A 22,253-nucleotide genomic window follows, 5' to 3' on the forward strand; every position below is an offset into this window, starting at 1 on the left:
CATTGAACAACACAGAGCATTTACTTGGATTGACTAGCTGTCCAGAACCAATTTCAAATATACCAATAGCAGCCTTGATAATTCCCGCTTGAGTAGTGTTTGCCTCAAAGAAAAGAAGGCTATCATCCGCAAAGAGCAGATGTGAAATGCCAGGAGCTCGTCTGCAGATCTTCAGATCATTTAGTTCCTCCATATGAACAGCATGGCTAAGGATTTTTGATAGACCTTCTCCTACAAAAAGGAAGAGATATGGCGATAGGGGATCCCCCTGTCTAATCCCTCTTGATGGCGAGAAACCACTTGTTAAGGATCCATTCATCTTTACCTTATAGTGGACTGACGAAATACAGCTCATGATCCACCCAATGAAAGTTGGATGAAAACCAAATTTAGTTAAAATTATCCTCAAGTATCCCCAGTCAACTCTTTCATAGGCTTTAGTGAGGTCAAGTTTATATGCACAGAAATTGCTGTCCTTTTTCTTGTTACTTTGAATGTCATGGAAGCATTCAAAAGCAATAAGAGCATTGTCTGTTATCAATCTCCCAGGGATGTAAGCACTCTGATTTTCACTTATGATACCATCAAGCAAAGGTCTTAATCTGTTTGCAATGCACTTTGCCACAATCTTGTAGACCACGTTACATAGGGATATAGGTCTGAAATCCTTAAGAGATATAGGCTCATTATTTTTTGGGATAAGCACTATAATAGTCTCATTGACTTCAGGCGGCATCTCACCATCAGCAAAGAACTTTTTTACTGCTCTTATAACTTCCTCCTTGATGGTCCCCCAGTTTCTTTGGAAGAATCTTGCTGGGAAGCCATCAGCTCCAGGAGCTTTTAAAGGACCAATCTGGAATAAATCGTCACTAATCTCTCTATCAGTGAAATCTCTTATCAGATTTTCATTCATCTCAATGTCTACCTTTTCTTCTATAAGTTCTGCAATGAGTTCCGGGACAACAAGCTCTTCCTTAGAGTACATAGATTTGAAATATTCGTTTGCCATTTCTTTTAACATATCCGGATCTTCCACAGTTTGTCCGTCATCTTTTAGCAGACTTTTTATTTTGTTTTTCTTGACTCTCCAAGTTGCCTTCCTCTGGAAATATCTGGTGTTCTGGTCTCCATGCTTGAGCCAAGTAATTCTTGATCTTTGCCGCCACATATTTTCCTCTCTTAGTAGCAGTTCATCGAGCCTCTTGTTTAAACTGTTTATTTCCACGGAGTATCCAACTCCATGCTTCGCATGTAATCTTTGAAGTTCAGACTTTAGGCTATTTATTTCCTTTGTAACAGATCCAAATTTTAAACTGCTCCAATTTGACAAGCAACCCATGGTTGCTTTAAGTTTGTTGTGAAGCTGTTGCAGGCTGAGGGCCGTAGTATGGCTTTCCCAAGTAGTGTTCACCTCCTCTACAAAGGACTCATCCCTTTCCCACATCATCTCGTAATGATCAAACTTGTGAGGGCTGACAAAACCACTTCTCTTTTTGCAGTCAATCAGTAAAGGGCAATGATCTGATCTTGAAGATATCAAATGTTTAACCTCAGTGTGCGCAAAAATCTGTGTCCAATTCGGGCAAGCTACTGCCCTGTCCAGTCTGACTCTCACATTTTCCTTTCCTTTTTTTTCTTGTTATTAAACGTCCAAGGTAATCCCGAAAAACCCAGGTCATGTAGATTGCAGTCATAAAGAGCATTTCTAAAATTTTCCATTTGCTTCTCATTTCTTTTAGAAGATGAGAAGTGCTCATGTTGCCACATTGCTTCATTAAAATCACCTACCATCATCCATGGTTCCTTGACATCTTTTTTGATTCTTCTTAAAAGTTTCCACATTTCAGGTCTGTCTTGTACCTTTGGTTCTCCATACACAAACGTACATCTCCAGCTTTTTCCATTTCCCTCTATTATTCTGACATCTATATGGTGAACACCAAAACTTATAAGGTTTACATTTATCTCTTCACTCCAATACAGAGCAAGGCCACCTCCCTTTCCGTCCACACAAACAGGGAAGCAACACTTCAAACCAAGACGCCAACACAAACCCTTAATTATTTCTTTATTCTGCCTCGTTTCTGAAATGAATACAAGGCTAGGACCATACTTTCGCATGATGCGGATCAGCTCTTGAACTATCCGAGGCTGTCCCAAGCCTCGGCAGTTCCAGGATAGGATCAACATGGCTCCTGCCAGGCGCACACACTAGCGCCCGACAGTTTGCCGGCAGCCCCAAGGCCGGTCGCTTCCTGACCATCATACACTCCATTCTGTATTTCTACAACACCTTCCTCATCTACTTTATTCTCCCCTTTCCTGTTTTCTACTTCTTTCCTTTGTAGACCATCCTGGATACTACCTAACATTACAACTTGAACATTCTGTTTTACATTATCAGCAGTAGCACATACACCAGCTATGAAGGCATCAGCTTCCTCTTCTCTTATTTTGCGAAGGTTTTCAACACCCAAGCACACTTCCAGAGAAGGAATCTGGAATGGTTTCTTGTACAGATGCTGGTGTCCTTCTTCTTCATCGTCTATCCACTCTTCTCTGGGACGCGGAGCCCCCAGGACCGAGTCCTGGGTTGTCAGCGTCTTCTCCTTGTTCTGTGCTTTTGCTAGTCTTTTCCACTTACCACCTTTTTCAGGGGAGGTCATAGCTGGAGCTCGAGTCACCCCCTCCCCTTCCTTCTCTACATTGTTTGTTTTGTTCACTTCCCCTTCATCATTTACCTTGTCAGCCGGGCCATCAATCAGTAGTTGAAACGAATCAACCGACGAAGTTTGAGACTGGTTGTTGATGTTGTTTGTTTCCTTGCCTTGGTCTTGATTGTTCACCTGCATAGTTAGCTTTGCAACCTCCTTGGCAACCTGGGTTATGAGGGCTTGCTGCTGGATTGTGGCTGTCTTGTTTTCCTGGATGTCTTTCCCCTTGGGAAAACTCCATGGCATGCTGCGTTGCTTGTATTGGTTATGTTCCCCTATGATCTCAGGGAGCTCATATCTTCGTGGATCTTCTCGCAGGGTAGGAGGAACCCCCAGTTCCGGGCCATAACCCACGATCCTGTCCTCCTCCTTGATATTGCATCTTTCTTTCTTTCTTGTGACCTATAATACCACAAAAGAAACAGTAGCTTGGCAGCCTCTCATAAAAAACTGAGGAAACCACAATGTCATCAGCAACTTCATCTTTCAGTGGAACCCATCTTCTGATAGCCCGGTCAACAGGCAACAACACTCTTGCCCTCATAATTTTATCATTGAGGTCCCCTCTAGCATCATTATCAATGAAAAGTAATTCCCCCACCTTACTGCCTAGATCTCTTGCTAGTTCTTTGGACAACAGATAGAAAGGAACATCCTTAAACTGAGCCCATATCGGAACTGATGTAAAGATTACCTTTTCTGGATCCTCTCCTTCTTCCAGGGCTTTGATCAAAACTGCATCTTCCTTGAAACTCCATGGTCCTCCTTTCACCACATGATTGTAGTCACCCTCTACAGTGAATTCCAGCACAAATCTCCTGTCAGCCAGCTGGTTAGTGTAAACATGTCCGCGAATATTCCAGATCCTCTTCATAGAATCGATGAGATTCTTTGAGGTAATCAGCATCATTGAAAGGAACACGCCCACCACCATGAGTCGTTTGTGTGCAGTTCCCTTCACCATGTTCAGCTTCAGGATAATGGCCTCCTTTTCCGCTTCCGTTCCCATCTGCAGCAGGAGCTCCTTCCCTGGCCGCTGGCGATAGCTGCCACCAGCCTCACCAGCGGTACCCGCAGCAGTACCTCCAGCAGTAGCATCTCTCAGCGTGGATGAAGATGCAATGACAGGGGTGAGCGCCATATTTTCCCCTGTCACTGCATTGTCTTGGCTATTTCTTCCCAGCTTCAGCTCACCATTGTGAGCCTGCGTGCCTTTCTCCTTGGACGCCATGAACTTCAGAAGGCAAGCAGTGGACGATGTGTGTGTATGTGGTATTGGTTTCTGTATTCCTTCTCCTCTTAGGTTGCCTGAATATATAGGCGTTCCACCTGGGTCTTGAAAGAATTGCGCTACATTCCATTGCTGACTATGAATTTCTCTTCCCCAAATCACGCTAGAAAAAAGACTGAATAAACACTCATAACGTGGCTGCCTGATTTGAAACACTGTGCAGTCAAAGACAATGAACTTTCCCACAAATTCCTCCTCAAAATTCAAGGCCGATACAGACGCTCTACAAATTAAGGTAGGATTTTGAAATACCTCCTCTTTTCCGGAGCCGTCTTGAGATCTCAGGGCAAATACTCCTTTTGTGCGTATCAATTGGTCCTCTTGATTGCCTTCCGCTGATTTCTCTTCAGGAGCCATCACAGGATCCTCTATGTCCAGTCTGTATTGGCCATAAAGGGGTCCTTCAATTGGAGATATGGATTCTTGATCGGAGATAACAGATCGCGGGAAATCCGTGACGAACAGCTGAACTTTTTTTGCGGAAGATGGTTAAGGCTTTTTGGGGATTTTTGGATCTGGCGATGATGGTCTTACAATTTTCCAAGAGCGATTTGGGTAGAAAAGATTTGGATGGGATGGGATTTCGATCTCTGTGTGATTCACTATCTCTCGTGATTGGATTCGGTGGTAAAATGTTGATTTCTCTCACGATCGCCATTTCGCCTCCCGTGTCGGGAGTAACGGCTCTCACCATTTGAGCCACGTTTGTGTTTCCGCAGACAGCCCAATCACTATAAGTCGACCGATGGACCTGGTTCCAAACGCATTGTTGGATCACCTGGATGCTTCGCGTCCGTTTAAGTTACTCCGTTGGGCATACCCTAAGGGCATCTCCAACGCTAAGACCCAAACAGATGTCACATTTTATCCGTTTGTGTCGTTGGCCGGATACGCGGATGGCCTGCGGACACCGATCTCGGGTCGTAACCCAAATATATACTAGTACTAGCTCACCGTGGCTCAGGCGGTAGGAGCAACTGCGAGGACGGCCTTGAGCAACGCAGGACGACGTGGTTCTCGCCGGCGACAGGAGAGGCGAGGCGCGGGGTGGCCACGTCGTGGCGAGGGGCGTCCGCTGCCGGCGGCGCACGAGGGCCAGGCGTGCAGCAGCTGGAGGAGCTCCGTGGGACGGCCACGCGCCTCCGTGCCGAGAAGTGGGCGCTGGCGGCAAGGCTTGGCTTTGCGGCGCGGCACGAGCTCGCCGCGCGACAACGCGAGGCTCCACGCCGAGGCCGCCGCGCTCGCGCCGGTACCTTGAGGCACGCAACATGTCGCTCTCCAGCGGCTCGCAACAACTTAGGTCGCGCTCTAGAGCAGCGCGCGGTGGTGCCGCCACAACTTGCGCCACGAGGGACGCCACACATGACATCGACGTAGACCGAGGGTGGGGACGACGCCCGCGCTGCGCCTCGACGGATGCCGATGCCGGGGATGCGTCGACGAAGACCACGCCGCCTCGCCTCGACGGAGACCATGCCGATGATGACTCGTCGGAGGAAAGAGAGAGATGGGTATGTGGGATCGTGGGAGGGAGAGACACTGCCAGGTGGGGTTGGGGGCGGATACAACAAACCAGAACGGATGTGCGGATTCGTCCGACACAACCCAAAGACGTCCTAAATTTGGTCCGGTTTTGGATCAAAGCGAACAGAAAAACGGAAAGTTTACAATTTAGATCCCCCTTGAGCGTTGTCTTTTGTCCGCGAAGATCCAAACGAACGCATGCGGATAAGATGAGTAAGATGAATATAAGTCATGAATGGGGGAGAATGGACAAATGGAGGCCGAGTTACATGTAGCTCTTTATTTTTAAAACTTTAAACTTTGATTTCTGAATTTTTGAAAATAAAGAGCTACTGTAACACGTCTTCCATTTACGGTTTTCGAAGAATGGGGCCACCATTTACTCGAGGGGCCACAACGACCGCCCGAGTTAATGTCACCGCACGAAGATGGACCCACTCACCAGCTGGCCCACGCAGCCCTTCTATGCGCCCTCCACAACGAAATGCGGCCCCACCTACCGGTGACCCTTCTCCGTATATAGTCTCCTCCTATGCGCGACCACCCCGGTCTCTCTCTCTCTCCTCCATTTCTCTCCTCTTCCTCCTGCCTGCCACTCGATCCCCAACCCAGGAGGAAGCCCGGCGCGAGGAAGAGAGGAGATCGCCGAGGCCTCACGCTCAGGGCAGCAGCCGTCGCGATCCCGGTAACCACCATTCGCGCCCATCCCGCCGGATCTCTCCTTCACCCGTTTCTCCCCCGCTGTGCCGTTCGGCTCGATCATCGTTCGGATCGTGCTTTAATTTTGTTGTCGTAGCGATCGGCTTCACCTGCGTAGTTTTTGGTGGATCTCCTCGTCCTGTCGGTACCCGGCAGATTCGATCGGTTTTCGGAGGGGTTGTTTCGAGGAATCTGGCGCGTTTGACCGGTTCCGCTCGGTCAGCGTCGTTCCGACGCTAGTGCTCGGGAATCCGGCACGATTGCCCCGCGCAAGTTGCGCGCGAATCGGGTCCTTCTTCGGCGGTTCTCGTCCGCCGTGGCTCGGATCTGCGTGCCGCGGGCACTGGATCTCGTAGATCTAGCTGCCTTGGCTTGATCCCGGCGTATTTTTGTTCTTATTTTAGCGAGCCTGTGTACATGTAGATCTATGGGGTTGACGATTTCGCCTTTTCAGCGCAGGAGCCGAGATGGGGCTCACGTTCACCAAGCTGTTCAGCCGCCTCTTCGCCAAGAAGGAGATGAGGATCCTCATGGTCGGTCTCGACGCGGCCGGTAAGACCACCATCCTCTACAAGCTCAAGCTCGGCGAGATCGTCACCACCATCCCCACCATCGGTAAGCACCATCATCCCCACGTCCTAAGTCAATTTGCTGTCACAGCATGTTGTTTACCTTGTCGGTTGTTTGTAATTGTATAACTGTCAGTTGTAGCTTTAGCATAGGATTGTGTGCATGTAATGGGTGTTCCATGGCAAGCCAAAAGTTTGTGATCATTACGAAAGTGGCCAACTCATTTGCAACACAGCCTCCTGTAGGTGTTAAAAAATTGTTGCTTCTGTAATTCATGCTTGATACTAGTATGCTTTATACAAATATATTTGCAGCCCATGTAATCATTTGATCTGTATTCAGAATGCTTATTTAACTGAGGATTGTGATTATGTTCTGGATTGGGTTGTTTTTTTTACCTCTGCACTACATGTATAGGTTGATTGAATCTGTAGTTTTCGATTTGCAGGATTTAATGTTGAAACTGTTGAGTACAAGAACATCAGTTTCACAGTTTGGGATGTCGGGGGTCAGGACAAGGTAAGGAAAATTGTATAAAGGCCAATATATACGTATGTATGAACAATTTAGAATATGTATAGTTCAGTGTGTTCAGTTATAGCATTTGCAATGTCAAAATTATTACATGGAAGGACACCATCTTTGAAAATTTGTTATCAATTAAGAATTTATAGTTGAGATGACTCCTATTTCGTATCAGAATTCAAAAGTCTGCTGTTATCTTTTATACTTCCTGACATATTCTGTTTTTTTCTCTCTGCTTGTCATCTGATCTCTTTTTGTGTACTTTCCCAATACAGATCAGGCCCCTGTGGAGGCACTACTTCCAGAACACCCAGGGCCTTATTTTTGTGGTGGACAGCAACGACAGAGAGCGTGTTGTTGAGGCCAGAGATGAGCTTCACCGGATGCTCAATGAGGTATTACCACAGGGCTAAAAAATGTCTACACATACTCTGCTATATAAAGATCATATAACTATAAGTGGCCTATGTTTTGTGGATTCCTTTACCAGGAACTCTCATATAATTCCATATTTTGGATTTAATCTCTTGGCTGTTGGTGATCATAGCATAAGAACTATAGCAAGTAAATCAATACTAGTGTATCTCTGACAAGGAATATATATACTGGCATAGTATCATGTACTAGTTTGTTTATTGTTTCCAAAATGCTCATCGTCTGATGTCCAATTAGTTTAGTTCGAGGAGTTTGCCTCCTCTCATCATTTTCTCAGTGATGCATTGGTTAATGACAGCAATATTGTATAATGATTGTAGGATGAGTTGCGTGATGCTGTGCTTCTGGTGTTTGCAAACAAGCAAGATCTTCCTAATGCCATGAATGCTGCTGAAATCACTGATAAGCTTGGCCTGCATTCCCTTCGCCAGCGACACTGGTATGTTTCTATCCTATGCCAAAAAAAACTTTATTCCCCATTGAATAAGATGATTGGTCTCCAATAGCATACCTGCCTAAACTCCGTATTCATTTGAATTTTGTACTATTCAATCTACATTTTATTGCCTTGTGCATAATGACTCAATTTACTACCTGTCCCTGAACTTACGATTTGATACTTGTTTCAGGTACATCCAGAGCACATGTGCTACCTCTGGTGAGGGTTTGTACGAGGGGCTTGACTGGCTGTCCAACAACATTGCCAACAAGGTACGGCAGACATATATTGTGCTTGATTATTTGATCAAATGAATGAACATTTGCACACTGATGTATTTGCAGTAGCTACTCCAATTTGGTAACCATACAAACATTTGTGGTTTCAAATTAGTGGTTTCCATCTGCTCCTAGTGGTAGTAGTCTAAGTATCTTTAACCAAATATCTGTACTTGGCAGCACTGGTACATGAAAAATGCGCTATTTTCTCACTCTGGCTATTATATATGAGTGAATTTTCTCCAGCAAGTAATTTTGTTCCATTAATTTCTGCAACTAACTACATGTGCTTAATTTATTGAAATAGGCTTGAAGCATCTTGGCAGGAGCTTCTTCTATTATCTGGATAAGCTGGATGATATTCGGATTAATGCTGCCTTTACGTATTATAAACTATAGTCTTGACAGATAATGTGGGTGTTTCGGGAAAGATCAGCTCTTTGTGAGAGAGCTAACTATCAGAATGTTTTCATGGGTGTTAATTGTCAGTGGCGCTGTTTGTTTGCCCATCAAAGTTCTTACTATGTCCTCTGTACCCGCCAACTCTGAGAGACTTGAGACGTTGTAGTATTGACTTGTCTTGCCATAGATTGTTGTGAATGTTTCTTCCAATGACGTCCATTTCATGTTAGACGAATACGCATTCCGTTGAGATCACTGTTCAATCCGCATGGGCAGAGAAATCTCGTGTCGTTTCTCAATCCCTCGCTGTTGAACGAACCATCTTGCATGGAATTTTCAATAAGGTCCGACCTCATGTTACTTTTACTATAAAACTGACAATACGATTCTTATACGAGTATGATTCTAAGTACTCCATCTGTTTGGAAATGTAAGATATTGAAGCGATTTGTTTGGTTCATCTACTTTAGTTTGGTCTATATCTTGTCTATTTTTATATGTAGGTTCACTTGTTTTTGTTTATATCTAGTCTCCTTTAAAAGTATATAAAACATATCACATTAATGCACAGAAGGATTATGTGTTAAAAGGACCCTTTGCCCTTTATTTCTTTTAGTAAACTGGTATACATATCTGTGTCTCTTAAATTCTGTATGGAGAAACTATAAATATTGTGACATGTTTATAAGACAAGTTAGATGCTCAATTTGTTACCTGTTTCACTTCCACTGACCAGTGGCAAAGAAAAAAAAACTTTTGTTATTACGAATTTAATGTCTATGTGGGAACATATGCCCATAGTGCCAAATCGCCGCTGTGATAGACGGAGTCGAGCCGAGGTGAGAGATGCCGCCAGCCCGCACCCTTCTCCTCCCTTGTTTCTCTATGGGCGTGCTTGTTAGAGCATCTCCACTCGTCCCCCCGAACAGGCCCCCGGCGAGCGTTTTTTCCATCCGGACGGCGAAATTCGGCCCAGTCGCGCCCCCGGTTCCTCGTTTTCGTCCGGATTTGGGCCTAAATCCATCCGGCGATCCCACGACATCCCCGGCCCCCCGGGGAGCGCTCGGGGACTCCGGACGAGTGAAAAGCGCGCGAAACGGCGAGGAAACTTCCCGCGCGTCTGGTGGCCCCAACTTGTCGGCGAGAGAAGCCGATCGTCGTCCTCATCGCATCGTCTTCCGCGCGCCGTAAAGCCTGCCGCCGGTCCGCATTCGCCGGCCACGCGGCGAGTTAATGTCGTCGTCTTCCGCGCACGCATCGTCTTCCGCGCGCACTAAAGGCTGCCGCCGGTCGGCTCGCCGCGGACGCGTCGCAATCCACGCGGCATTTAATCCCCGCGCCGGCCACGCCTATATACGCCGGTCCGATCACCGCGAGGCGTACCCCGTGCTCCACTCTCCTTCCACTCTCCCCCTACTCCCAAGATGGCGTTCTACGGCGACGACGGCGCAGCCAACAACGGCTTCCCCGCCGGTCGCTGCACACGTGGGAGGGGCACCTCCTCCACCAGGCGGGGTACCCCTGCCCGCCGGACACGAGGCCTCCCGGAGGCGGCCGGCGGCTAAGTGCCGGCGGCGTTCCGATCCCGCCGCCGCCGCGGGGCCATGCCCTCGACGTCGCCATCGAGGAGGCGAGGATGACGATGACCGACGAGGAGCGCGCCGACCCGCGCCACCACCCCGACAACTACACGCGGTGGAACTCCTACTTCCTCCGGCGGTGGGAGCGGGAGCCGGCGGCCTACGACGGCCCGCCGCCTCCACCTGCGCGCAACAACGCCGTGGGCCGCCGACGGTGGTGGAGCGCGCCGGGCCGGACACTCGAGGCCGTCCTCGAGCACATCGAGGGCGGCAACTTCCCGGTGCTCACGATGCCCCCTCCATCGGCATCGAGGGCATCGGCGAGCCGCCGTCGGGGAAACGTCTGGCAGCCACGGCGCATGGCTGCCAGCTCGTCGTCTTCCGGATCGGCGCCGAGGTCATCCTTGGCGCCGGTGAAGAGGGAGGAGGCGACGTCGCCTTCGACGCCGGTGCGCGTCAAGAAGGAGCCGGCGTCTCCGCCGGCGACCGAAGGGCGCAGCAGCGGCGCCCTCGTCATCCGAGAACAGCCTTCCGAGCCGCGAACGGCCGGAAGAAGAAGACGAAGAAAGAGGCCGCCGCCGCAAGCCAGCTCGCCGAGGAGGAGGCGAAGCGCGCGGAGGACGCCGCGATGGCGGAGGCGATCGCCGTGGTCGCTGCACGACATGGAGGAGGAGAAGCGCGCGGACGACGCCGCACTCGGACCGGGCCGGGCGCGGCCGGGAGCGCCGGAGGAGGAGCAGCGGCGGCGGCGGCTGCCGGACCTGGCCGCCGCACGCCAACTCGCCGCCCGCGCCACTCCAACCGCCAACGACGACTTCGCGCGGTACCGCCGTCCTGCGACACCTCCATCCGGCGTCGCTGTCCCCGTCGTCGACCTCGAGTCCTCCGACGACGACCGGGTACAAGCCATCCCCGGGGTGGGGAGACGCCGGCCAGGGCAGCAGCAGCCAGGCGGCGCAGCCGAAGGCCAACGACGACGGCTCCGACGACGACGGCGACGGCGACTACACGGTGTTCTACCGCCATTTCGGCATGTAGAGGGCCGTGTTTTATAATTAGCGTTTGCATTCCCCTAGCCGAATTCGAAATATAGTCGAATTCGGCCTCTATGTATGAACTCCTCCCGTTTTAGTCTAAATATCATTAAATTTAGTCTATATTCACCCGAATTTAGCCGTAGTTTGTCAAGTTTCCGTTTTTAAATTCGCATCGTCGACTTCGCCTGGGCACGCGGCTGGGAAACTACTACTCCCCACGCCAAATCTTCCTCCAATCCGGACGAAAATTTCGCCGGATTTGGGCGTGGGGAGCGCCAACGAGTGGGGATGCTCTTAGAGCATCTCCACTCGTCTCCCCGACCAGGCTCCCGAGGGACGTTTTTTCCATCCAGACGGCGTAATTCGGCCCAGTCGCGCCCCCGGTTTCTCGTTTTCGTCCGGAGTTGGGCCTAAATTCATCCGGCGATCCCACGCCATCCCCGGCCCCCCGGGGAGCGGTCGGGGACTCCGGACGAAACGAAAGCGCGCGAAACGTCGGAGAAACTTCCCGCGCGTCTGGTGGCCCCAACTTGTCGGCGAGAGACCACGATCGTCGTCCTCATCGCATCGTCTTCCGCGCGCTGTAAAAGCCTGCCGCCGGTCAGTATTCGCCGGCCGCGTAGCTTCCACGCGGCGAGTTAATGCCGTCGCCTCGGTATCACGCGCGCCTACCTCTATTTATCGCCGAACTACCGCGTCTGCCCGTATTCACCTCTCCTCTCTCTCGCATTCCACCAAATCTTCCCCCGAACTCGAAGAGGTAGCAATGGCGAACGACGGTGCGGCCAAGAACGGCTTCGGCCGCCGCTCTCTCCACTAATGGGAGGGACGGCTCCTCCACGCGGCGGGCTACCCGGCGCCGCCGGACTTCCGCGCACCGAGGAGGAGGCGAAGCGCGCGGAGGACGCCGCGATGGCAGAGGCGATCGCCAGGTCGCTCAAGGACATGGAGGAGGAGAAGCGCGCGGACGACGCCGCACTGGACTGGTCCAGGCGCGACTGGGAGCGCCAGAGAGGCGGAGCAGCAGCCGGCGGCTCGCCGGATCCGGCCGCCGCGCGTCAACTCGCCGCTCGCGCCGCCGCACCATCCGCCGCTAGGAACGCCGCGCCCGGGAGGTGGTGAAGCTCGAGGAGAGCAGCGACGACGACATGTACCTTCCGTCGCCTCCACGCACCGGCGACGCCGGCCGGGGCACGAGCCGGCGGTACGAGGCTCCGCCGCCCCGAGGACAACGCCGGCTCGAGCGACGACGACGACGGCGGCGACTACACGTCCTTCTACCGCCATTTCGGCATGTAGTAGACCGCTATTTAGTTTAAGTTTAGTTTGCCAATCGCCGAATTCAAATATATGTACGAATTCGGCCTATTTATGCATGAACTCGCCTCTATATGTTAAATATCATTAAAATTCGCTTATGTTTGAACGAACTCGCCAATTTTGTCTGAATTCGCCGAAGTTCGTTACATCCATCCTGGGCTCGCGGCTGGGAAGATGGGCCTCCCCAGGCCAAATTTTCCTCCAATCCGGACGACAATATCGCCTGATTTGGGCGTGGGGAGCCCAAACGGCTGGAGATGCTCTTAGTCTGGTTTTGTCTTGGCTCGGCGTGAAGTCAGCAATTTTTGGTCTGTTTAGTTGCCCGAAAGGCTTGCGCGTTATGGCACAACCGCTTCTCAAAGTATCCTTGGGAGGAACACATGTGGGAGGAACACCTGAATCAGCAGTTTCTAGCCAGTCTGTCCTATTGTTGTCCAATTTTGCACACCCTCGTGCAACGGTTGCATGCGTGGAGAAACGCGGGAGATATCGCATTATCCTGGCCATCACTCCCCACTTCCAGTCACCGGTTCCCTCCTCTCTCTCACCATTCAACTCCCTCACTGACACACGCCACTGTTCCATCAACTACCGCTCATGGCCTCCTCGCCTCATCCGCCTCCCCCGCCTCCTTCCGTCCCAGCGCCGATGGATCCTGTGGCCAGCCCGACGGTCACCAGGCCAAACGATGCGCTGATGCGCATCCTCCGGGAGTACGACGCTGCCGTCCACGATTTGATGGCGCAGATCGATGCCGGTCGAGTACCGGTGTTGAATCGTCCGTCGCGACCAGGCTCTTCCGCATGGGTACGCGCAGCGCGGCCGTTGCCGCTCTACAGGCCACCGAGATTCCTTCGGCGGATCCTGCGATGGGGTTTTTTTAGCCCTGCCTAGGGTTTCCTTCGGCGAGGGCAGCGGCAATGGCGGCGGGTGCAGCAGGCTCCAGCAAGGAGATGGAGCCCTCACCGGGTTCGCGTCCACCTCGATGCACTCGTCGATGCCATGGGGCTAGCCGCGTCCGACTGCTCACAATGGCGCGTCGCCGCCGTTCGGCCAACCCTGTGCTCGTCGGCAGCCGTCTGCTCGGTCTGCGCCCCGTCTTTCGGCCGCGGCTCCGGCGCCTGCCATCCGACTGCTGCTCCGGCTCCGCCTCCACTGGATTTGGGGTGCGACCTCCTGTACCACATGCCGGCGCTGGTGCGCAGCCACGTCCTCTGTCCAGCCCGCTTGCTCTCTGACCAATTGTAAGCACTCTCTATCCCTTCCTCATCGGATTGATGTGAATGTAGATTGGATTGATGTCAATGTAGACCCAATTGATGTCAATGTCGATCCGATTGATGTTAATGTAGAACTGATTGATGTCAATGTGTGTTGCATGTTAGTCATAAGCATTGCATGTTTGTCATAAGAATGTCAACGATGAGTAGGGTGATCTTGATCTTATCAATGGCATGATGATCTTGAGATTGTCATTGCCATGATGATCTTGAGATTGTCACGGCCATGATGGACTTGAGCTTTTCATTGCCATGATGATCTTGAGATTGTCATTGCCATGATGGACTTGAGCTTGTCATTGCCACTGGATCGCTCACTCTTGTCATTCTCACTGCATCTGCAGAACTGGCTCTTCCTGAAACTTTTCCGGAAGGCCCCATAGGGGAGGCATGGGACATTGCCGTCCAGGTGCAGCTTCGGGACGCCAATGAAGGATTCATGGAAGCCCACCAGCAGGTCACCGCGCCTAGGGTTCATGATGGGCTTCTTGTTGACCTGGTGCACGGTCCCAGGTATAGACTGACTGCGTTCTTCGTACAGCTTGAGAGCCACGACCTCACTGCCCTCGCCGTGCCAACCTACATGGAGTAGCTCCTGATCAGGAAGTAGAAGCTGAAGAACAATAGCGCGCCGGTGAAGGTGGCCTTGTACGTGGGCGAGCGCTGCGAGTGGCGGGTGCAACTCTAGTGGGGGGCCGAGCGCGTCGGCTTCATCAAGTACTGGAGTGAGTTCGCCGACAAGGCTGACCTCCACGTCGACGACACGACTGTCTTCACCCCTAAGGACAACGACTTCCAAGTCGACGTCTATGGGAAGGAGAGTTCCTGCTCCAACATCTTCAGCTGCAGGAAGCATCGCGAGGGTCCTTATGCTGATCCTCGCCATTAAGGTTATGTGCTTGTTCTCTGTCTCTGCTGTTGTGAAGTTGTAGTTGTTGTGCTAGCCTCAGTAGGCTGTTAAACACTTGCTTTTGTGTATATGTGCCTGTAATGTTGAGGCGGCTGTTGAATATTACTTTTGGACCTGGATAGTCCACCCAGGTTTAAGTAGGCATCTTACCACTCTGACGCTAGGATTATGTACTAAGTACTATATTCTAGGTGTATATAACTATGTGATGTGTTCATGATCATCTTTGTGCTGTTGTGTGCGGTTATGTGAGGGTAATGTCACCATATTTGAATGTGGTGAGGAGAAGCACAACCTAAATGCCCAAAATGGCAATCAAATACATGTGATGTGGCTGAACACATGTTAATACTTTATTCACGCATCCAAATAACCTGCACTTCTATATGCAACGATGCAACACAAGCGACCAACTACGCCCGTGTCCCGTTATGCAGGAATTCGATCCAGCCTACCAACTACGCCCTCTGTGTTGGTGCTGCTGCGCTCCGTTTTTTCCTCCTCCCAGGCCTTCAACTGGAGAAGCCGGGGACTCCGTTGCACCTCGGCTCCATCTGACCACGCCGCATTTGGCCCTTTCGCAGGTGCACAAACTTCTCTCTTCCTCTCGCTCTCGCTTATTTTTTGATTGATCACTGTTTCATCTTAACATATATATACTGTATTAAGATACAGAGTTTGCAAATCACTTTTAAGATAGCAGGGGTTCTCAGTTCTCGCAAATAAACAAAAAATGGTCTTTTGGTAGTTGCAGACAGTGACTGTCCTGTTTTTCTGCAGATTGGGACTCTAGAGAAAGATGCATATCATTTGATGAGCTAACTTCAAAGATCGGTACATTGAATCTTGAGCGAGTTAGGAAAATTAAGAGCCGTCTTGTGGCAATTTCTGGATGTCTGCAGCAGGTAGCCAATTAAACTTATTCGAGGAATCAATCTATATCGGGAGTGGTGTTTTGAAATATGGGAGCATATGCTCTCTCTATTTCGAAATGCATCTCACATATATTTTAAATTTTTTAAAATTGAAACAAAAAATTCGCACGCACATCTTCACGTGCTACACGCTCACAAAGTCGTTTCATAAAAAATCAACTTGTCATGTGACATGTGTAAAGACAAAACTCAGTGATAAAAATTAATGCTTTTTACAAGATAATTTTTTTTTACATAGATCACAAAAATATTGGTTTTTCGTGAAACTTGACGAACGCACATATATTGGAGATGTGTAGAATTTTTTTTCAGAAACTTTCGACATTTCAAAATATGATTTTTTGATAGAAGGAGCATACACACCTGAAAGCCGAATTGAATTTCGATCTATATCATACATCTTATCTTCGGGTTCTCCTGCTGTATCATAATACTATCACGGGTAGGTGTTGTCGAACATTATATGTGTTTCATTCTGTTGGCTACTTTTGGTATCATTATTTGTTTGACTTCCATAACTAGGTGAAATAATTTCACCAAACCTTCACCCTCGTCTTAAACATGCACACATCTGACTACTGCCTATCTCTGTATCTGTTCATTATCTCAATAATTTCCTCGCAAAATCCTATTCAATGCAATCTTGTCAACTCATTTTCCTTCTTGACTTGCACAACAGTTGATAAAATTTATTTTCTGAAAGGTGAGAGACACCTATTAGATGATGAAATGGATATGGATGAACTGTACTTCACTGCAAAACTTTCTCAACAAGATACCAGCGAGAGACTTCATCCAGAGTTGAGGTTGATGATCATGATCCATCTCAGTTTGAGGAGGATTAGACGTATCTTTCATGATAAATCATCATGTGCAAACTTACTGTGTTGCTTTTAGGATGTACAAGCTCCGAACGTGGTGGTTGATTGTTGAAGTATAAATGCATTGCCTAATCTCTTCCATCAGATCGGTCTTTTGGTTGCATTGGTTAGAGCATGCAGTTCTACATGGTATCAGAGCCAAGAGGTCTTGAGTTCAAGACCCGGCTGGCGCAATATAAAATAAAAATATTGCAGCCCACTTTCGGTCCACGTTTAGGCCTGAGGGAGCCACACGTGAGGGGGAGTGTTGAAGTATAAATGCATTGCCTAATCTCTTCCATCAGATCGGTCTTTTGGTTGCATTGGTTAGAGCATGCAGTTCTACATTGATACTTATCATAGTACTCATCAGACAAGTACTTAGATACATATTAGCATGTTCTTGGGCAGTTCGTCCACATTTAAAAGATCATCATTTCCAAGTCGCGCTTTCTGCGATTCAAAAGGAGTCTACTGCGGGGTTACAACATTATCTTCTCAACTCCGGCTGTAGCTAGCCAAACAATACAGGTTGCACTCCTTACGCGGATTATATATTAGCATATATAATCATACTCATTCATTTTGAGTTAGAAGTATTTAGGTATGCAGGAAACAAAAAATGAACGTAAGGCGGAGATGTTAATGATCCCTCTGGAAAGGAAAAAAATACGAATGCTCTACCATGATTAGTTCTTGAATCTCAATTTCCTTGAGAACTCTGTGACCGACTATATAGCACAAGAAGAGTAATGCATTAACTCATTCCAGTAAACAAATCAAAAATAAAGCCATAGCTTTATAATTTTCATCGAGCAGAACATTTCATCAGATACATATGCAAGTAGCTAGCAGGCTGCCATGCGTGCGTGCCTCCGGTTTGGGGTCTAGGGGCACTTGGGTTTGCCGTTCTTGGAGTTGACGAGGTTGGCGTAGCAGGGACATTCGTAGCGTGTGTCCTGGCCGGTGCCGGAGGGGACGCAGTTGCACTTGCCACAGCAGATGTTGCAGTCCTTATTGCACATCTCGTTCTTCCTATCGTTCTTTGCGCAACGAGCCTTACACGCGGATGGGCAATCTGCACAACAGAAATATCAGATCGCGTACAGATGCATATTGTCAGCATGTCCTCAAGTTAACCAGACGCTGATCGAGGACACATGCGTACCTATCTTGGGTGCCGGCTGCGCGTCCGCAACCATGAGAAGGGCGACAAGGAGGAGGAGGGCGATGGCAACAAGAGGCTTGAAGGACGCCATGGATGGAGCTCTTTCGGAATATTACTGAATTGCTACCTAGCCACGTATCACTTCAAATGCTCGAGGTATGCAGCTTGGGCTCCTGGCTAGCTCCCCTATATATATACAGTCGAAATGGAGAAATTGCCGGATAAATATATTGCATGTAATTAACGGCTGATTTGATCACATTTACTGTCGTGGATTTAATGGGGCGTAACGTTGGGATTACCTTAACAAATTAGGAACCGTACGAAGCTAATTATATTCATGCCTTTTCCTTTTCGCATCACTTCAACTAGTATCCTACCTTAACTACGTTATACTAAATCATTCCCTCCTCAAAATTAAGCCTGCTATCGGGCACCTGATTAATCGTATGAAATCAAGTTTGTTCCAAGTTGCTTAATTTGACTTGTGTGGTTGGGATCGAACCGAAGAGCAAACAGAAAAACATATATGGATATTCATAAAATTCGAATAAACAAATACCATTGGATAACATGGAATTCCTAAAAATAAATGAAATATTAAATAAAAACTTAATAAGAACCCAAAGAACAACAAAATGAATTTTCTCTTATTTTTTGGAGGTTATTTATTTAGTCTTAAATTATTGAGACTGAAATACTAACTAAAAATTATTTTACTTTATTTTTTAAATACATAAAACAAAGAATATAATAAAAAGTAGTATTAGATTATATTAGGAAGTTTCTTTCTAATTTTAATCAACTATTTAACAATTTATAGAACTATTTATTTTTATCCAAATGGATGTTTTATTTTAAATAGTTACTTAAAATAGAATGAAAAATAATAGGAATTTTTTTATTAAGTTAACAATATTTTTTTACCAATTATTCTATGATTTTTAATAAATTATTTTGAGGCATATTAATACCTTATATCAAGATATATAAGTCCTAGATAAATATTAAATCAATTCTTTTAAGTTCGTAAAACCTAATGAATATTTTTTAATACTCTGTGGGTTTCTAGACATCCATCCTTTCTAGACATAAGGTGCATAGTTTTTTTGTTGAGAATTTTTTTAAATTAAATACAGAGTGTATTGCGTTGTATCACTTTTTTTTTTTGCGAATATTGCGTTGTATCACTTGTCTGGTCAACTTTTTTAAGGATTTGTTTAAGTTTTCTTATCTTCCGCAAACCTCTAATTTCTCACGTAAATTGTCGAAGGCAATCCCACCCAAGCCCGGTGTAATTATTCCTTCATGTGCATTCTTTAATTTTCGTGCCAAAAACCATGCACCATATTGAAAGAACATTTCATGATCTCTAGTGTTTTGTGTGTTTGACAAGAATACCGGTGATATTTTAACGTGATGATAAGTGTTGTAGATGAAGTGATTGGTCACCTCTGTTGAAATCGATCCCCCAAAAAGGAAGAAAAGAAATGTGCTGAAACTACCCAGGCCGGCACTGCCGGCGGATGCAGTCTGACACTGCTGGCTGTTCCAGGCCGGCACTACCGGTGGAAGCAGTCCGGCATTGCCGATTGCATCAGGCCGACACTGCCGCCAGGACCGTTTCGACATGATTTTCAAGATTATCTCCAGGGCAACACTGTCGGTTATTTTTGGCCGGCACTGCCGCCGAGGTTGCTCCAACGGGAAGATCTGGCTGAGGGGTACTTAAGGGACCCTTCTTTACCTTGGAAAGTTGCTCCTTCTCCCCAAGAACACACCATTCAGCTGAGCCACGAAAATCACTTGATCTCCTACCTCAACCACCCAAAGCTCATGATCTTTGGAGAATCGAAGGAGAAGATCCCGATCTACATTCTCACCAAGCGATCTGCATTTTCCCCTCATTTGCTTGAGGCCCCTTTTGCTAGTTTTTTTTTTTTGAAAACCCTAGTTGTTGTTAATTGATTTGATCTTGTTGTTGTTGTGTTGTCACACCTATTAATTGGGAGCCTCCAATTCAGTTGTGGATGTGTGCCCCAGGAACCTTGAAAGGCCCGGTTTCCACCTCGAGGAAATCCCTTAGTGGACAAGTGAGCTATTCCTTTGTGGCATTGCTCACTGGAGAATAGGGTGAGACCTTCGTGGCGTTGGTTAAGCCTTCGTGGCAACCACACCCATCCAACGTAGACGTACTTCCCCTCAAAAGAATGGAACTACGGGAATTATCCCTTGTGTCTCCGCGTTCCCCACTCTCGGTTACCTCTATCCTTATTGCATTGCTATATCTTGCTTAGTTATTTATTTTGTCATCTAGGTAAATTCACATAGTTGAATATATAGAGAATTTACCTTCGTGTCAAGCCTTAATTAAAAAATAACTAAAAATTGGGTAGCACCTATTCACCCCCTCCCCCTCTAGGTGCGGCATACAATCTTATCAATTGGTATCAAAGCTTTGGATATTATTTCGGGCTTAACCGCCTAAGAGTATGACGGACGATGAGAATACGGAAGGGGCCGGGAAGCCGGCTTCCATGGACGATCTCAAGTCTTTGGAAACATCCTTGAGATCCTCCTTGGAATCTAATATGCTAGATATGAAGAAATATCTTGCAAAGCTACTAAAGCCGTCGGTTCCTCCCATTATTCCCATCACAAAGGACAAGGACAAGGACTCATTATTAGAGGGACATGCTTAGGCCTCAACCTCTACTAAAAAGCCCTTGGACGGTGACGACCTAGCCAATGTTAAAATCTCTAGTGCTTCTCCCAAAAAGGGCATGGTGAGAAGGAGAGCTACAATGCCGTTGATTGGCGCTCTTGATACGTCTCAAACGTATCTATAATTTCTTATGTTCCATGCTACTTTTATGACAGTACTCACATGTTTTATACACACTTAACATCATTTATATGCATTTTCCGGCACTAACCTATTAACGAGATGCCGAAGCGCCAGTTCCTGTTTTGTGCTGTTTTTGGTTTCGGAAATCCTACACAGGAAATATTCTCGGAATTGGACGAAACGAACGCCCAGGGTCTTATTTTTCCACGGAGCTTCCAGAAGACCGAAGAGGATACGAAGTGGGGCCACGAGGCGCCCTAACCATAGGGCGGCGCGGTCAGCATGGGGCCCGCGCCGGCCTATGGTGTGGGGCCCCCGTGCCTCCTCCGACTCTGCCCTTCCGCCTACTTATACTCTCCGTCGTGAAAACCCTATTACCGAGAGCCACGATACGGAAAAAGTTCCAGAGACGCCGCCGCCGCCAATCCCATCTCGGGGGATTCAGGAGATCGCCTCCGGCACCCTGCCGGAGAGGGGAATCATCACCCGGAGGACTCTACATCACCATGATCGCCTCCGGACTGATGTGTGAGTAGTTCATCCTTGGACTATGGGTCCATAGCGGTAGCTAGATGGTTGTCTTCTCCTCATGTGCTATCATGTTTAGATCTTGTGAGCTGCCTATCATGATCAAGATCGTCTATTTGTAATGCTACATGTTGTGTTTATTGGGATCCGATGAATATGGAATACTATGTCAAGTTGATTATTGATCTATCATATATGTGTTGTTTATGATCTTGCATGCTCTCCGTTGCTAGTAGAGGCTCTGGCCAAGTTGATACTTGTGACTCCAAGTGGGAGTATTTATGCTCGATAGTGGGTTCATGCCTCCATTGGATCTGGGACAGTGACAGAAAGTTCTAAGGTTGTGGATGTGCTGTTGCCACTAGGGATAACACATCAATGCTTTGTGTAAGGATATTTGTGTTGATTACATTACGCACCATACTTAATGCAATTGTCTGTTGTTTGTAACTTAATACTGGAAGGGGTGCGGATGCTAACCCGAAGGTGGACTTTTTAGGCATAGATGCATTCTGGATAGCGGTCTATGTACTTTGTCGTAATGCCCTAAGTAAATCTCATAGTAGTCATCATGATATGTATGTGCATTGTTATGCCCTCTCTATTTGTCAATTGCCCAACTGTAATTTGTTCACCCAACATGCTATTTATCTTATTGGAGAGACATCACTAGTGAGCTCGTGGACCCCGGTCCATTCTTTTACATCTGAAATACAATCAACTGCAATCTCTGTTCTCGTTGTTCTTCACAAGCAAACATCATTTTCCACACCATACGTTTAATCCTTTGTTTACGGCAAGCCGGTGAGATTGACAACCTCACTCGTTAAGTTGGAGCAAAGTATTTTGATTGTGTTGTGCAGGTTCCACGTTGGCGCGGGAATCCCTGGTGTTGGGCCGCACTACA

At 47.9% G+C, this 22,253-nt stretch overlaps 1 protein-coding gene across 2 annotated transcripts; it reads left to right on the plus strand.

The window, feature by feature from the left end:
- Positions 1–6,088: 6,088 nt before the first annotated feature.
- Positions 6,089–9,090, plus strand: LOC124706773 (ADP-ribosylation factor 2). Of its 2 annotated transcripts, none has more exons than XM_047238440.1 (7): positions 6,089–6,217; positions 6,686–6,846; positions 7,250–7,320; positions 7,602–7,721; positions 8,082–8,200; positions 8,391–8,472; positions 8,786–9,090. In XM_047238440.1, exons 2-7 carry the CDS (start codon positions 6,699–6,701, stop codon positions 8,789–8,791), a joined length of 546 nt encoding a protein of 181 aa, XP_047094396.1. In that variant the 5' UTR covers positions 6,089–6,217; positions 6,686–6,698; the 3' UTR covers positions 8,792–9,090. The 2 variants fall into 2 exon arrangements, with proteins under 2 accessions (XP_047094396.1, XP_047094397.1); XM_047238441.1 differs by having other exon boundaries at positions 6,109–6,217; positions 6,691–6,846.
- Positions 9,091–22,253: the final 13,163 nt, after the last annotated feature.

The sequence above is a fragment of the Lolium rigidum genome, chromosome 4 (assembly GCF_022539505.1).
Source record: "Lolium rigidum isolate FL_2022 chromosome 4, APGP_CSIRO_Lrig_0.1, whole genome shotgun sequence".
Taxonomy (NCBI): domain Eukaryota; kingdom Viridiplantae; phylum Streptophyta; class Magnoliopsida; order Poales; family Poaceae; genus Lolium; species Lolium rigidum.